This window comes from Haemaphysalis longicornis, unplaced genomic scaffold (assembly GCF_048455015.1).
Source record: "Haemaphysalis longicornis isolate Haplotype H1 unplaced genomic scaffold, Haemaphysalis longicornis Haplotype H1 scaffold_7, whole genome shotgun sequence".
In the NCBI taxonomy this organism is placed as follows: domain Eukaryota; kingdom Metazoa; phylum Arthropoda; class Arachnida; order Ixodida; family Ixodidae; genus Haemaphysalis; species Haemaphysalis longicornis.
Window position 1 is genome coordinate 144,249,974 of NW_027526422.1, and position 16,342 is coordinate 144,266,315.

A 16,342-nucleotide genomic window follows, 5' to 3' on the forward strand; every position below is an offset into this window, starting at 1 on the left:
CACGTCTGCCGCTGCTCCCACTTAAGGATCTCCCGTCCAGAAGGACTATCTATAACAGGTGCCAGTTGTTCACAAACATTCTCTTTTAGAAATCATTGGTCCCTGCCGGTGGCGTCACACATTTCAACCCAGGATGACGTCGGCAACAATTGAGGACCACGGGCTGGTTTTTCGCAGCTTCCGAAATGTTGTAAATTCAAGGACGCGATCCGGGCATGGTTAGGCCACAGTTTTGCATCCGGGCAACACGCGACATTGTTGCATCCAGGCAACTACGACTCATGGCGCTGCTGTCCAGAAAGGCTTTATACCCCGGAAGTCTCTTGTCCTTATGCATGCCCTAGAAAAAATCCAATGGTCGCTTTCTGTGGCGTTATCCATTTTATTGCGCGACGAGAATGCGAAGAATGGAGGACCACTGGTTCATAGCATGCAGCTTGCGAAAAGTGGCAAAAGCTGAAAATCGATCCAGGCATGGTAAGGCGACATTGTTGCATCCGTTTCGCTACTCTCACTGAAGGCGCTCCCGTCCAGAAAGGCTTTATATTGGAGAGTCTGCTGGTAACGTGTATCTTCGTGAAGGAATCCATTGGTTGGTTCTGGGCATCACCCATTTCAACCCACGATGACCACGTGAAGAATAGACGACCACTGACGGATAGTGCGACGCTTGCCAAAAGTGCAATTCATACGAAGTCTATTCAGGGCAGAAATTTGGGCTAGTTGGTGATGGGACTTCGACATGGTAAAAAAGCGCAATAAAACAAGGACACAAGAAAAAGGCGGTGACACGGGACGCGTCACCGCCTTTTTCTTGTGTCCTCGTTTTATTGCGCTTTTTTACCATGTCGAAGTCATACGAAGTGATCCAGGCATGGTTAGGTAACATTTTTTTGCACCCGTGCCGGCACTACAACGGAAGGCACTCCTGACAAGGAGTCACTTTCTATGCCGGGAACCTTTTGTTGACGTCCATCCTCTTAAAGAAACCTACTCGATCCAGTTATGTCACCTATTTCAACCAACCATGACGACTCCAAGAATCGAGGACCACTAGTTGCTAGCGCAGAACGTGCGAAATATTGCAAAACTCGTAGAGCGATCCAGCCATGCCCACGCAAAAATAAAGCATAAAAAAGCATAAACAGTTAAGCAGTGTTTGACTGTACGCTTGAGCAGCGCCTAAGCGACAACTGTGTCTGACAAAAATTATTGGGTTAGCACATGCAGCGACAATGACGAGCGAAGCCAAACCTCAATCAAGGAGTGCAGCAAAAAGGTAGTGAAGGCGACAATGACGGGAGATAAAAAAATAGACTACCTCCAATTCCGGCCTACGCTTTCACTGAACACTCGAATTTTGTGTGCTTCCTGCCCGCAAAAATTGAGCAACAGTAACTGCTCTCCCCTGTAGCCGAGATAACATCTTTGCTGTGCCCAATTAAGTTATGTTTCTCACATATCTAGTCACTCTCGCTCTCGCTGCTTGCAGTTACCCATTAATAAGGATACAAACAGGAGACTCACTGAATACAACAATTTCACTTAACACGTGATCAGCTCATGCCATATTTTACAGTCACCTCTAGGCTTTCTTGACGCATACGCCAAAAGATTTATTTTTCATTTGCAGTCCTATCTTTAGCTGCAAATGTAGTGCTAACATGTCAATAAAAGCCATTGCGCTATTTAGAATGGCTCTTTCGTATAAAAACATGGAAGTGTGAAAAGAAGTTGACACTCGGGCAGAATGTGCTGCTAAGAATACAATCGCATCAGTCGAAACCGCTAATTGTGCTTACAACAAACTGACAATTGGCCCAAAATAGTAGCCTCCACCCCACGTAGTTTTGATAGTGCGGTTGGTTAAAACACAAATCGTCAAAAAGAAAACCGGAGGTAAAAATATACGGGCCAATCCACCCTATGATTGGGTCGGAAAGCGCAGCTGTAAACGATACCCACAACGATTCCCAATGCGACATCATTTGAATTCACATACGTGGCTCTAAAGGAGGGAGACCAGAAACAAGTGAAACGCACTTCACCACACCCTTTACTACTTCAAAGAGATATTTTTTGCTAAGCCTAATTACTGCATGATTCATGAACGATGGTTGGTTGAGTTGTATTGGGGAAGCACATGAGTGGAAACAATTTTTTTTATAAAATTAAAGGAAGATCAAACTGGGTGTTAGACGAGCTCACTTATCCTCCGTCTCTGTCTCTGCTGACAGCGGCGACGAGATCGGCAGCAGAGAGGGAGAAGAAGTGAAATGCAATGCGTCGGTTCGAGCTTACCTAATTCAAACAATGCCCGCCTGACAATAAACACTTGAAACAAGTAAGCGATAACTGACGCTACATAATTCTTGCTCTGCCGGCACTTATGAACGAACATATGCCACATCAGAAAAAATGAACGCCCTTGTGTTTTCACATAATTATCTTAACAAATTAACCATTTAGATCAACGAGATTCTGAGCGAGAAAGGTGTTTACTACGCACTGGAGGCACCATTAAAGAGGTGGCTTCTTAGGGCTACTGTATCCGCCACGTGCACTTTGCACAAAAAGGAAAAGAGCGTTTCTTTACCGTCATTGTGTATTCGGTCAGATTCGTGCATAAGAGCTGTGTTTGTGGTTCCGCTAAACGCATTGCCCAGAGGCAAACGAAATTGCGATAAACAGACGCCAGAACAGGTGACAAACGCTGTGTTTAATTTTTTTTTCTTTTCTAGATAAATCACTTATAGCTGTGCTTTGTTGGACTAAGCTGTAGATATCGCTTATCAAAAAAATAGTTGCCAATATTTTATGCTCAGTAGCAGAATCACGTAATAAAAATAGACGCCACAGAAACAAAATATCCCCGCTGGTGACACAGGGTAGCTTAAAGTAGAGCAAAAAAGACAGCAAAAAATTAGGTTGCAGTTCGCAATACTGAATAAAATACGGGTACATCAACACGTAAACGTTGAGCATAAAGCCGTCCACTGCAACAACTGAGAAAAATCCCCGATCGCTAACAAATAAAGGAAGCTCACACAAACCCATAAGAGTTGAAGGTAGCGAAGCTGCACGCAACGTTGAGGACCAACGCGAAGGTTTATGTCCACGATGGCAGCCGATTTGCTTCTTCTTCGCTGTGGCAATAACCTTTACTCTATCTTTGTTGCTATAAGTGTGAGCTTCCTTCATTTTTTGAAGTGATAATCATGGTGGAGGGCGTACGCGATCATATGTCTTTCTCGTTCCGAACAAGCGTTGCTACGAATACGGCGAGGGTGGACGCTTTCCCATTCAAAGGAAGTGTTGCCACGAGTACGCCTAACGCTTAAGTTTTTCTTGCCACTCTTGGCCTATCTCCATAAGTGGGGTATGCGTGGCTTGAGAAGCATGCTTCTTCACGAGCGCTCGGCATTTTATTGTTTTTTTACCTGCTCGGGGAACGCTCGGTGGTCTACGCTAGACACGCTCACACGAACGCTAGTTATTGTCTTGGTTTTTTTACCTACCGGGCGGTTGCTGCGAGGCCCGCGCTCATGTGCGCACGCTCGGCAATTTCTTGGTATTTGTACCTGCCGACACAAAAAAGTACGATCTGGTAAACAGCTTCGCTGTTAAACACTGTTCTCACAGTACACGGGCATAGAAGGCCAAATTAGGGTTCGTAGTCGCAACGAACAAGCTCTCAATTTCCATACCTGGAAAATGGTAACGAGATTCCAAGAAGCGTGCATGTATACAGTTAAACCTGGATGTAAACAAACTCTATGTAATGAACTCCAGGATTTAACGAAGTTTTCCAATTTCCCATTTCCAGGGCAATTAAAGCCCATGTGTTTTCGTCCTCTATGTAGCGAAGGCATTGCGACGGTGACCATGATCAAAGGAATTCGCTACGCTGAGGAGTCATTGTTTTTAGAAATATAGAATCTGCTGCAGAAATGCCCCAATTTAGTGAATTTACGCGCTCAAAAAACGGCTGCGCGTTTCCTCGTGTGAGTTCAGTGTGGGTTCAAAACGTGTTTTGAGGTGCTAGGCCTGCCTGTCGGCGTGTAGTCGCGCGTCTCCACTGCTATCTCTGGCGTCGTTTCGTCGGTCAGAACTTTTCTAGCCAGAAAGCGAAAGTATTGTCTTTTCAACAGAATCTCGAAATTTTAAATGCCGTCTCCACCGGCGACAAATAACATCGCCACCCGGTATACTGTCACACAGAACCTTCTTGCCAATTTCGATTGCAAAAAAGAGCACCAAATTCGCGAAATACCGGCCTTTAACGTTTAGTCGTTTACAGGCATAAAGGCACCGAAAACTGTCCAAAGGCAATGTTTGACACTTCAGTTTCCTGTGGGATTACAGTGGTAGGCGAGCTTGCTTCTTCGGACCGCCATGTAGTGGCTAAGAGCGGCGGAAAGTCGCACTCGCAAATCACGCAGTTTTTCACTGTGAAATAAATCCTTGAAGGGTGAGTTCACCGCTCTGATTTCGTTTCTGGTTCATTTACGTGGGCCTTGACTCGAAACCTGCATGTAACAAAGACTTTCCCCTTTTTGTCAACTGTTGTTATATCTACTCTTAAATGTATTTGATGATAGGAAATACAGAAACATATTTTCTACCACGTAAAACTGTACATTTGCCTCCCTAGTGTTTATTTCCTCTCTATCAATTGTCACTCCCTTGGCCACACCTGTCACACCAGCTGGCGTTCCTATGTCTATTAAGAGGCGTAACAAATTACCCTTGCTGGTAGGCTTTCACTGCAATTCTTCTGACAAAAAATTAATTTATTTGTTAAAACAGACTGAAAGTTTATAACCGCCGTCCCTGTATTCAGCTATTCCAGGCGCTTTGCGTTAGGTCGCTGTGTATATTGTAGGCGCGTATGACGGAAACGTTTGATCCGTCAATTATTTGTCACCCATGAAATCGGCGTTGCGTATTCTTATGCCCTTTTCCTTTTACTACTCGATTCCATCATGGCACGTTGAAGCAAAAACAATTGACACCCCTCTTCCGCTTACGGACGCACAACTAAATGTAAACAGGCACTTCCTTCATGCGAGGCACACTGTATCCGTCGTAGTCGCTAGTCATGAATCGATGAACATGCTAACAATTGAAAGTCCTTCGTTTTTAGATAACAGTTATTAAGTAATTCAACAGTTCGAAACGTAACACCTCTTGCGCACACAACGAAATCAGCATATCATTGGGACTACGTTAGCGCTGGCTGGTTGGCCGCCCACTTCGTAGCTCAAACATTCTGTTGCACAGACTCTATGGACTAGCTTGAGCGGAGCCGCTCGCACGAGGGTAAAACGAGGCGGCTCTAAAAAATATGGATGGGGTTCACATGTTAGTGCGTAGCAAAAACAAGAGCAGCGAATATGAACCGCTCTTTTACAGTTGGGGCACGTGTACGCTACGCGAGCAATCAAACAATGCGTGCATAACGTTTTGTATGTTGGCCGAAACACAGAAAGCCAACAACTAAATCACTCGGTATTATTCGCAGGGATTGCACTTACAAAAAATCGGCCACATTGCAGCTATTATCGGTCCATTCCCAAACACAGTACGCCGTTGATAGCTGCATCAAAGAACTGTTGTAGACAATTTAGGGCAGTGCTTATGAAATTTCACAATACCTGATTCATACATCTTAGACATGTGTCTACAGCAAAAAACCAAAGACCACAAGAAAGGAGAAGAAAAAAGCGCTAACTTTTAAGTGAAGTTTATTCACCGCGGTAGCCGGTAAATATAGAAACAACTGGAGCATACGCAGCATGCGCAATAGTAAGAGTACCAAAAGTACACATATTCGTTAATCACCGAAACGCCCGAAAAAAGATTTCTCCGAATTAAACAGGACTACCGACGTATCCCTGATACACTTATCGCCTTTTTGCTTGGTTTTAAACGGTTCCTAGAGTTCATAATACAAAGATATTTTTTAACAATCATGAACCAGCTAGCCCACAACAAGTTTGGTTAAACACAATTCATACCCATGTTCATACATACCGTTTCTATTCGGCTGCCGTTTTAATGCGCGAATTGGTCATTGCAAATGCGTGAGTCGCCCTGCCTTCGCTTCAACGGCTGAATCCACTTGTCGTAGTAGGGGATTGAATAGGTTAGCTTTGTGTGTACACTAGTAGTACTGAGGGACGCAGGCCAGATGGCTTGGACGAATGCGAGGAGGCCCCCTTTTTTGGTGAGGGGCAGCCCGAACGTGTAAGTAGCCTTCGAACGACGATGATGGTGAAAGAGTGCCGCGGCATTCCCAGACAAAGATGTCCTGATGATAAAAGGGTGTAGTGGGAAAATAAAGACGTAGCGATATTGATAAATACATGAACGACAACACCGCATGAACGTTGGCGCTTGCTATTGTTTGCTGGTGCTCACACCATCACTGGTTCGCCAGTGTTGCACTTTTACTTGTAATTGGGAAAACGAACTACAAATATCTTATCCTTGTTTAATTTAAACTTTTGGACATATGAGTGCTTTGTGTGTTGTACACAGTAATAATATTATGCACACCATGGAGTCATGTGACTACCTGGCCCACTTGAAAACATTCTGAAGCAGACGACACTCACCGACAGCTGCAAAGATAAAATAATAGCGTGTAACCTGCACGAAACGTATCAATGATATGATCATTAAAAAAACACTTTGTGTAGACATAAAGCAAACACCAAAAAGATTTAAATCGCAAACCTTGTATTCTGCTTTCAATGACCTAGCTTCATTTGAATGCAAAACTACTAACTTGAGAAGGTAGGACATTTTCCATCAATATATAATTCATGTATAAAATCACGAAGAGAAAAGGACACGATTATCTTTCTGATTCCTTGTTAAAACGTAACTGAGGATAATATCGGGTGTTAGGTGTGCTTTTTGGTATGGCAAAAACGTGTGCTTGAAACGCTTGAAACGGCTGAATACTATGCTTGAAACGGCTGAATTGCAGGAGGGCAGAATTGAGGCTAAACCCAGTTGTAATCATGTCATGCGGCCTCATTCTCTCTTGTGTTTTGTAGCTTTCCGAAAAGGGCTAGATTTTTGCATGAGGATTACGCTCAAAGCATTATCGGGGAAACAAATGGGTAAGTGTCGGTGCTCTTTTGCGCAAGAAAATTAAACACCTTTTACTCAGAAACCGAGGCAAAGTCAGGTATAATGCACAATATTTGCGCAAATTTGAAAAGCCTAGACCCGAGACATTGCCTTCTATATATCCAATTATATATTGTGGTATATATTGTTTCACGTGGTTTGTGCGCTACTTGGTGGTCGGTGCACTTTAGCATTTTCGTTTCCTCACAGTTTTGGCAACATTAGAAATGAAATTATTGCCTAGCTTGAGTGTGGTATGCATTGTTGATTACTGCTTTGAACACCACATATTGCAAAACACTTATACATTGCATTCAGTCAAAAACAAAGCCTGAAGACCCCCACGTGTTACATCTTTCTTAGGCTGTTTCTGCATGAGCCGCACAAACTCTCTCAATGCCGTACCAACAAACCTAAAGTGCCATTGTTGTGATGAAGTTTAGACACAAATACATTTCTCCCACTGTAAAAGTGATGTGTGTCTGTGATATCTTTTGTTTAAAAGAGGCGTCCTGGAAGCGTTAAAGAGAGTCATTGTAGCAGCGACTCCCTTTCAACACACTATTCATTTAGAGTCTATGGGCGTGTGTCGTCTTGTCAGATATACAGACTAATAGAACAGTGTTTAAGTCTTTATGCCCCGGCGGTTTCTTTGCCAGTCTCTTAACGTGGAGGCATGTGGCATGTGAATTTTGAATAAGAATAGCAGTGTTTCCCGGAGATATTGACTCCTTGCGTCTGTTTTTGTGTGCTCCATTTCTCTGCGTGACTCCGTGATCGCCATTTCAGTATACATTTTGTTTCATGCAGTTTATTCAACTATTTTTGCGAATGTTTGCTGTACCTTGCGGTGGTGTGGGTGTTTCTCTTCTCGGAAGGCTCCAAATAACAATGAATATAAACGGCGTAAGAATGGTCCAGATTAGTAGACAAACCTCTGAATGTCAGACCTTTTTGCATATCAGTTATAGAACTTAGCGGTTAGCAATACCGTCGGCTAGTTTATTCACAAAGCCAACGTGTACTCTCATTTTTGCTGTTAATGGTGAGGAAAACAAATATTTATTTGAAATGCTATTACGTTTCTCTGCAGAGGAGAGTATCCATACGCCAGAATCAGTCATCAAAACTGACCAACCGAAGCTTGGTCCGGAGGTAAGCCTTTTTCCACTTCCCCATGCTCTAACATAGCGTTTGTCAAAGATTGCTCCGCGGACCAAGGGCGTCCTCGAGGTCACATCAGGAGCCCGATGGCCAGTTCGAAACTCTTGCATGCTGCAGCCATACTGTTATTCTTTCTCTAGTACTTGCGGACAACACAAAAGGTTGCGTCGCTGCATGACAGTTACTTTTGGGTTCTCGGGGTAGTACAAGTTTTAACATCGACTACTTTGGCGAAATGCGCTCGCTACAACAACTATCCTGCCGCTAATATGGAATCATATAGGATTCTGGGAGACTTTGGATCGAAGATTAGTTTGTTGATCATTATGACATCCACCAGGATAAAAGTAAAGAACACAAGGTAAGCTTTGAGTAAACGTATTGGCGACATACGTTGCAAGTGCCAATTTTGTTGGCATTTTGACAGCGATAAACAAGGTTCTAGAGTAGGAATACGTTACAAAAATATATGCTTCCATTGGCGCATTCGTGCACATGATAGAAATGGTGCGTCAAGATGGAAATTCGCTCATTTTCAACCCCTCAGATAGGATCACTCTTGGACTTGTATGTTTTATTCCGAACATTTGATTCGAAGAGGCAAGCAGATAACTGAATCCAACTGTAAGAACGGAAGAGGACCATTAAGCTTCCTAGGATGTGTGCAAACAGCACCCAGATATCAAAAGAGCATCAGATAACATGTGGAACGTAGGACAAGGGAGTAGTTGAAGGATTCAGAGTACTGTCTCGGGTTAAATTGCGGTCATTCTCGGTAGGGCTGTACTTTCAATTTCATAGCAATAGTGCAGCTATTGCGTTATTCGGCAACAGAGACAAATTTCGCATTTATGGGAAGTAAAGATTGGTGATTTTCGTTTTCCCAAATTCAGGGGTCGATCAGGAACCCAATTGCCCGGGCTCCGGTTGATTTGGCAAGAGGCTGGCAGGGCGATGGTGTTGAAGTTCTTGGAGTTAGCGGTCGAATTGACGAACTCGAGGCGTTTGGGTTTGATGAACTGAAAAGAATAGTTTATATACTGTAAACACGGGAGAGGCCAGGGAACCGTGTTCGCATCCTTTCTTTTATGGCTGAGGACCGATCGCGCGCTCGCGCTGCGAGGAGATGGTCTTCTTCCTCTTCAGGGCAGATGATGGTGATATGTACAGATTCCCGCCCGCCAAAGTGCGCTAGGATGGCGTGTTGTGCGCGTCTTTCAAGCAGTTCTCGGGCGGGTGTACACGTGTTTCTCGGTCCGGTGCCTACCAGTAAAACGACGTCGCCTTCCTCTAACATTTGGCCGATCGATGCCTTTGTGTTTGATACTTCTTCGAATTCCTTCAAGTACTGTCGGTGACATCTTGCCGACCAAGTCCTTGTGATCTTACATTGGCTTTTCCACCCTTCTTCGGTATCTCCAGCCATGAAACTTTGTGCATCGTTGACGTGCTGTCTTCCTCCAGTGATATCCGCAGGATATATTAGCATGGGCTCGACGGGCTCTCTGTACACGTAGGTTAAGGGTAGATTATTTACGCTCCTTTCAATCTGTTGCGATGGTTCGCACATCTTCCACTGTGATCGTCATTTTTCTCGATTTCGCTCATGGAGGTTTTAAGGCTCCTTATACGATGATTGTGAAATCGCCCCCAACTCTGAAGCATCCTTTTTGTATCGTCATACAATTTGAGGAATTCACCGAACATTGCCGCTCCCATTATACTGTCGTCGACATAAATTGCTACCGGTAGCTTTCCTGTTGTTTTTGCAAATTCGGAATTAATTTATTTGAGATAGTGATTGATTGTACGGTTTAACCTGCCGACGCAACGCAGACGATGAGGCGCGCCGTAGTGGAGGGCGGGGGCACAAGTCACTCGAGCTTTCAAGTCCATCTAACTCTCATATCCTCGGAGCGTACTTAAACCACTCGAGAAACGACGGTCAGGTCTCTGTTCTCGGCGCAGGATCCATCTGGTTGCCCGGTACGCAGCTCTACCCTAAACTTCCGATGCGATCCTCCAATCTATTTCTCACGTAGGTGGCTCGCAAATCCCAACCTACCTTTAGCCGTCGAGACTCCTTGTCTCGCCGGGAACTGCCTAGCTGCGAGCTCAGACAAGAACGCTGTTTCGCGTCCAAGTGAGGCCTTATAACACGTCGGTATTTCTCTCGGGCACGCCCCCTAGCTTTCGTACACACGTTAGGGAGGCCCCAAATTCGCGTAGGCAGCTGTCCCTCCACCATCTTCGGAATATTCAATAATGCGCCAGGACCTTCGGGTCAAAAGCCGGTACGCGGGTGAAAAGCACGGGGCGGCGAGGGGTAGGGGATGACAAGCCTCGGCTATACGCCGTGCCGACGGGGGCGCGTAACATTGGTGTCTCGCGGATAAGCAGCCGCGTCAGCCGACGATCACCCCTTCCATTGTCCGATATGTCAGCAATCCTGGGATGTTAGCGGGGCCGTCTGCAGTCCCAAATGGGGACTATCCCCGCGGCATTAATCCATCGAGCGAAGCCGGCTCCCGAACGCGCCACGGCGAATTGGCGTCGACCACGGCGTAGTGTCGGCAGTGCTCTGGCGCTAAACCGAGCGGCGGGGATCTCTCCTATCACACGCGTAGCCTAGGTGCCTGGTCACAGACCCCATAATTAGACCTTACCACTCCCCCCTTTAAGAGGGTTACTGGACCTCTTGGTTCAGCCAATCCCAAAACAATTTACAAGGGCCACTCGGATTATGTACCCTTCAGTAATAACAGCAAAAAAAAAACAAACACGGGGAAGGAGCTAGGTATAACCACAAATGAGCCCTACCATTTCGGCCGTTCCGTTACACCGAACTCTCTCTCACCTAAACTACAGACACAACCTATTCATTAGCCATCCAAAAGGGACAGAATACTCTGGCAAACCCAAAACACAAAAATTCAATCAAACTAATTGCGAGTAAGAAAGAAATTGGGTCGTGTCTCGGGGGCAGGTAAACACCGCGAACAACGAGACAACTCAACCTATAACACTGATGCGCGCTATAACTGCAAGCATGCACAATCATCCCGGCACTCAACAGCAAGAACAAAAGTAACAAGTACTGGCTAAGAACATGGGTAATTTTGCAGCCAACAAAATAAAACGTTGCAAAAATTTGCATTGTCGTTTTGCGCACGCGCGCTAATGTAATCCATGACGGCGTAGCATGATAACGTTCTTTCGAGAACGTGCAGCTGCGCGTAAGCTCACGTGCGGTGCGCGGAAAGTTGAGTTCGGTGCACGGATCGAGCAACCAGGGCAAGACGTAGCGCACAAACACCGCACACACACACCACTCTAGGAAAAGGACGGGTGAACACGACCGTTCACGTCCGTCGTGGCGGTGTTAAGGCTGGTAGGCAATTCAATACTACCCTCCAGAAGCAACATTCTGAAAACAGGGCAGAGCATTCGCGTACTTCCAGACCCCTCTGCAGATGATCCGGACAGGGTAGCGTTGCAATGTCAACGCAAGTCTCAACGATTTAGCCCCATGAGGTGAACATGACTTCGGGGAAGACAGAGTGGTATCGCAAAATGCGACTTCGATTTCTTAACAATAGGCTAAGTGACCATTCCTCCCCAATGCCCCAACATCAGGCAATGGTTCGTGCTGGCAGCCTGAGGGAATGAGGGAAGCGTTGGTGTCGGACGAGAATGGCGGCCCGCAAACGCGACGACCTTCTCTGGATCATTCTTTCCATTACGTACCAAGTTCCCCGCAGCAACCACCTCACAAGTGTCTGTTATAAGTAAAAGCCGCTCGTGCACGCCGTGGGCATTGCGTGGTGCAGCCTCACAAAGCGAGGTTTTCAGCTGTCCCAACACGCACTCATTCCGGCGTAACTCGGGGCTGAGGTATATGCCACCCTGTATGGTCGCAGAACTTAGCGCGTCAGCCCTTCCAGCGCGGCGGCCGATCAAATCTCGGTAATTACCGCAACTTACACTAAGGCTACGAAGTTCAATCTCAGACACCGGTTTTTCGAGATCGCTGATCGCGTCTCGTTCCTTTCTTGTATCTGTAGCTGCCTCCTGACATGGTCTTTCTCTCGCGTTCCCAACCTCCTCGGGAGCTCTAATTCTTTCTTTCGCAGTTTTCACGCATGCGTTTTGGTGTTGTACATCAACCTCCTCGGGTACACTCTCACCATCAAGACTACCTAACACCACACGACATATCCATATCGCTCCTCCCTGTCCAAATGTTCTTACTCCTTATCCTCCGCCTTCTCGAGTTCTGTCTCACCTTCTTCTCCCTGTTCTGCAAGTTCAACCCGGTCTACCTTCTCGGCTCCCTTATTCGCCCTTAAATCCTGCTTTTCCGCAGCCTGATCGTGAACTCCGTCTCTTTTTCGCTCAGTCTCGTCACACGCGTCCTCGTCTTCTCTCTCCTTTCTATTCTGGGCGAGCTCCTGAACGCCGACACGGAGTTTACTTTCTCGTGCTACTTTTTAAGTATAATATGGAACGTGGAGGGCCACAAGACTTTCCTCCGCGACGCCAATCTCCTCCGGTCCACCGATTAGAGTCGCCTCTGTTGCAAACGTAACTTCCGGCCCTACACTTGTAGCAACAGAAGTATAATTTGTGTCTCCGGCTGGATCATTGGCCTCGTGTGCGGACTCACAGACGCCTACATTGCCCACCTGAAGTTCCACTTCAAAACACTTGCTGGCACCATTCAGCTTGGTTGTCAGCATAGAGCTAGTTGGGTCCATGCTAGATCTTCTCCGCTCGCTTGTGCCCCACCCCGATGGGTTTCGTACTGTGCACTCCCGCTCCCACTCCAGTCTGTGCACACGCTCGTGCTCTTCGAGCTTAAGTTTGTACATACCGATCCGCTCCTACGATTCCAGATTCTGTTTTTGGAACTGAAACTGTAGTTCTATTCGTCTAAGCATTATCGCTTGAGATTCCACGCGGGGTACCCCTCCTGCCGCCATATTTCCTTGAGGTGCTGCTTTCTGTGTCTGGCCATCTTCGTCGCCTTCCGCTTTGTTTACCAACATGCTCCTCGTGACTACCATGAACCCTACGTCTAAGCCTACACCACCATAACGAAGCGCAAGAAATCCTACTGACACCGCACCTCACCGCGCTAAGCTCGGCTGGTGCTGATGGAGGCGGGTTTGCGTCCGCTCGCTGCCCATGGCTCAGGTCTGGTGTTTTCTTCTGCCAAATCCTGTCGACTGCGCAGTAAAGATTGCTAGTTGCTCATTGCGGTTTCTCTGAAATTCGGTGTCGATCAGGAACCCAATCGCCCGGTAACCAGTTGATTTGGCAGGAGGCTGGCAGGGCGATGATGTTGAAGTTCTTGGAGATGGCGGTCCAATTGACAAACTCGAGGCGTTCGGGTTTGATGAACAGAAACAAAGAGTTTGTATACAGCTATTTGCAGTAGGATAACTGGGCACATGAGTAATAAAAGGAAAAACTTTAAACTTAAGCTAGACGTTAGCTCTAAGTGCGTACAAGTCACTCAAGCTTTCCAACTCCGCCTAACTCTCCTATTCTTGGAGCGTACACAAACCGCTCGAGAAACGACGGCCGGGACTCTGTTCGCGCCACACGATCCGTCTAGTTGCCCGGTACACAGCTGTACTCTAAACTTCCAACGCGATCCTCTAATCTATCTCTCGCGTAAGGGGCTCACAAATCCCAACCTATCTTTATCGGTCGAGACTCATTGTCTCCCAGGAACTGCCTAGCTGCGAGCTTAGACAAGAACGCTGTTTCGCGGCCAAGTTCGGCCTTATAACACTTCTGAATTACTCTCTCTCGGGCACGCCCCCCCTAGCTTTTGTTCACGCGTTAGGGAGGGCTCAAATTCGCGTAGACAGCTGTCACTCCGCCATCTTCAGAATATTCAATAAGGCGCCACCACCTTCGGTTCAAAAGCCGGTCCGCGGGCAAGAAAGCACGCGGCGACGAGGGGTGGGGGATGAAAGGCGGCGGCTATACGCCGTGCCGACGGGGGCGCGTAAAAATGGTGTCTCGCGGACAAGCCGCCGCGTCAGGTGACGATAACCCCCTCCGTTTTCCGATATGTCAGCAATCCTGGGAACTTAGCGGGGGCGTCTGCATTCCCAAAGGGGGACTATGCCCGCGGCATTTCTGCGTCCAGACAAGCCGGCTCCCGAACGCGCCGTGTCGAATTGGAGTCAACCACGGCGTAGTGACGCCAGTGTTGCGCTGCTAGACCGAGCAGCGGGGATCAATCCGTTCACACGCGTGGCCTGGGCGCCTGGCCACTGACCCCATAAGTGCACTTTAGAAGGGGTTCAAAATTCGATGTTATTCTGCACCAACCATGTAGTAACTTACTATCAGCCTAAAAAAATACAGTTCTTAACATTCGGCTCTTTATATATTTTTTCTTATCATTATATAAAATAAAAAATGAATTTTGAATGGCGGAAGCGATATATTTATTAATGCAAGAACGTAAGGGCCCAGAACAAAGCCCTAGGGACCAGCGCTGCTTCATTTCCAGCTAAATAATATCTGACCATTACCAATTCAGTGCAATATCTTTTCTTGAGATTCCAACGTATAAGTCCCACCATAGAAGGGTCGGCATCTAACAAATAAAGCTTGGCAAGCAATAAGGAGTGCTGACTACTACAGAGTCCTTGCTTCTTTTAAAGCACACAGCATCAAGCTTGATTTAACCTAACGACTGCCTGGACATCCTGGTCGACGACGCATGCGATGTTCGTGGAAATTGCATGACCACGCGTCAAGCCTTGTTGATTAGTGTGGAACCATGACTAAATAAAAAGACAAGACGATATGAAGAGCCAAGTCAAACTTTTTACACGTGGAACAAAGGACAAAGTTGTATATGTGGGAGTCCATTTTGGTAGCATCGCTCATGTCTCGGAAAATTCATTCTGGAGACCTAGGTGTGCTGTTGATGTATACAATCTTCCACAAGTTTTCACATGATGAGTACACAAATTTTAATGCTGTGTGTGGTACAGAATCACAAAAAGAGCCACACTCTAGGGCGCACAGCACCACGGTTTTGTTTACAAAAACTGTAGACGTGCCCCAGAGAATTGCACTCAGAAACGTCTGACCCAATTAGGAAGCCACAGTCCAGAACACAGAGGAACCACCCATGACTAAAGCCAGATCGTATGTTTACTCACGTGACAATGGGTGTGAGAATTTGTTGGTGCCGCTTAGATGGAAATACGTTTGGTCTAAGCAGAGGGCACGCCAGAGTGCTTACGTCCCATAGCTCAATGATTAGTAATTCAACGGTCAGTGCTGGGGAAGTCGCCTGCTTTGTCATGCTGCCCCCGTATTTCATTCAGGCAGTTGCACGTATGGGATTGGCGCAGGGTAGACAATCTATCGTCAACAACGAGTGTTCTCTCTCAGATAAGAAGTCGTCTGCGGCACAAACCAAATCCGCGAAGGGCGACCAAAACACGCTATTTAGCGTGAAGGTTCCCTGTCACCTGAATAATATCGGCTCACCAACAACATCATGACAGCTCATCTGGCACCCAAAGCTCGCGCACTCAGGGTAGTCGTTCGACACCGAGTCTTGCAGAGCAGAAAGCCTTGAGCCGGAACATTACTAAAGGTGGTTCTCTAGGCTACGCCGTCGATCGATGATGTGGCATTGCTGGATCGGTGAAGCTTTTGTTTCGGACTGGAGAATCTCGGGAAACCACCGACAACAGACAATCAACGTAAAGTGACAACTCCCGTAGAGAAATCTCCTAGGCTTTGGAATAAAAGAACAAAACCGTAGATGTGGTGGGGAGACCAAAACTTTGCCGTGTCAACTCTTCATCAAAAAAAAGCCGCCGATATTTTTACGAATGTGAATTCTGCGCAGCTACATTTTCGGCAATGGTTTACTACAAAAATTGTGGACCTACAAACCTCAATTCCGGCAGCTAAATCACCTCTGAAAGCAGCGTCTGCAGCCGTCTTCACTGGTGTGTATTTGGCCTGTTTTGCAATGCAGTACAAGAGA

At 46.5% G+C, this 16,342-nt stretch overlaps 1 protein-coding gene across 5 annotated transcripts in view; it reads left to right on the plus strand.

The window, feature by feature from the left end:
- LOC144147095 (uncharacterized) overlaps window positions 1-16,342 on the plus strand; it is a 364,907-nt gene that overhangs the window by 326,135 nt on the left and 22,430 nt on the right. For all 5 annotated transcript variants that reach the window (XR_013317818.1, XM_077679149.1, XM_077679147.1 and 2 more), the window contains one exon: window positions 8,237-8,298. Coding sequence is in view for 4 of the 5 variants with exons in the window: in XM_077679149.1 (XP_077535275.1) it covers window positions 8,237-8,298 (62 nt within the window). In the remaining variant the exon portion in view is untranslated. The remainder of the gene's footprint in view (window positions 1-8,236; window positions 8,299-16,342) is intronic.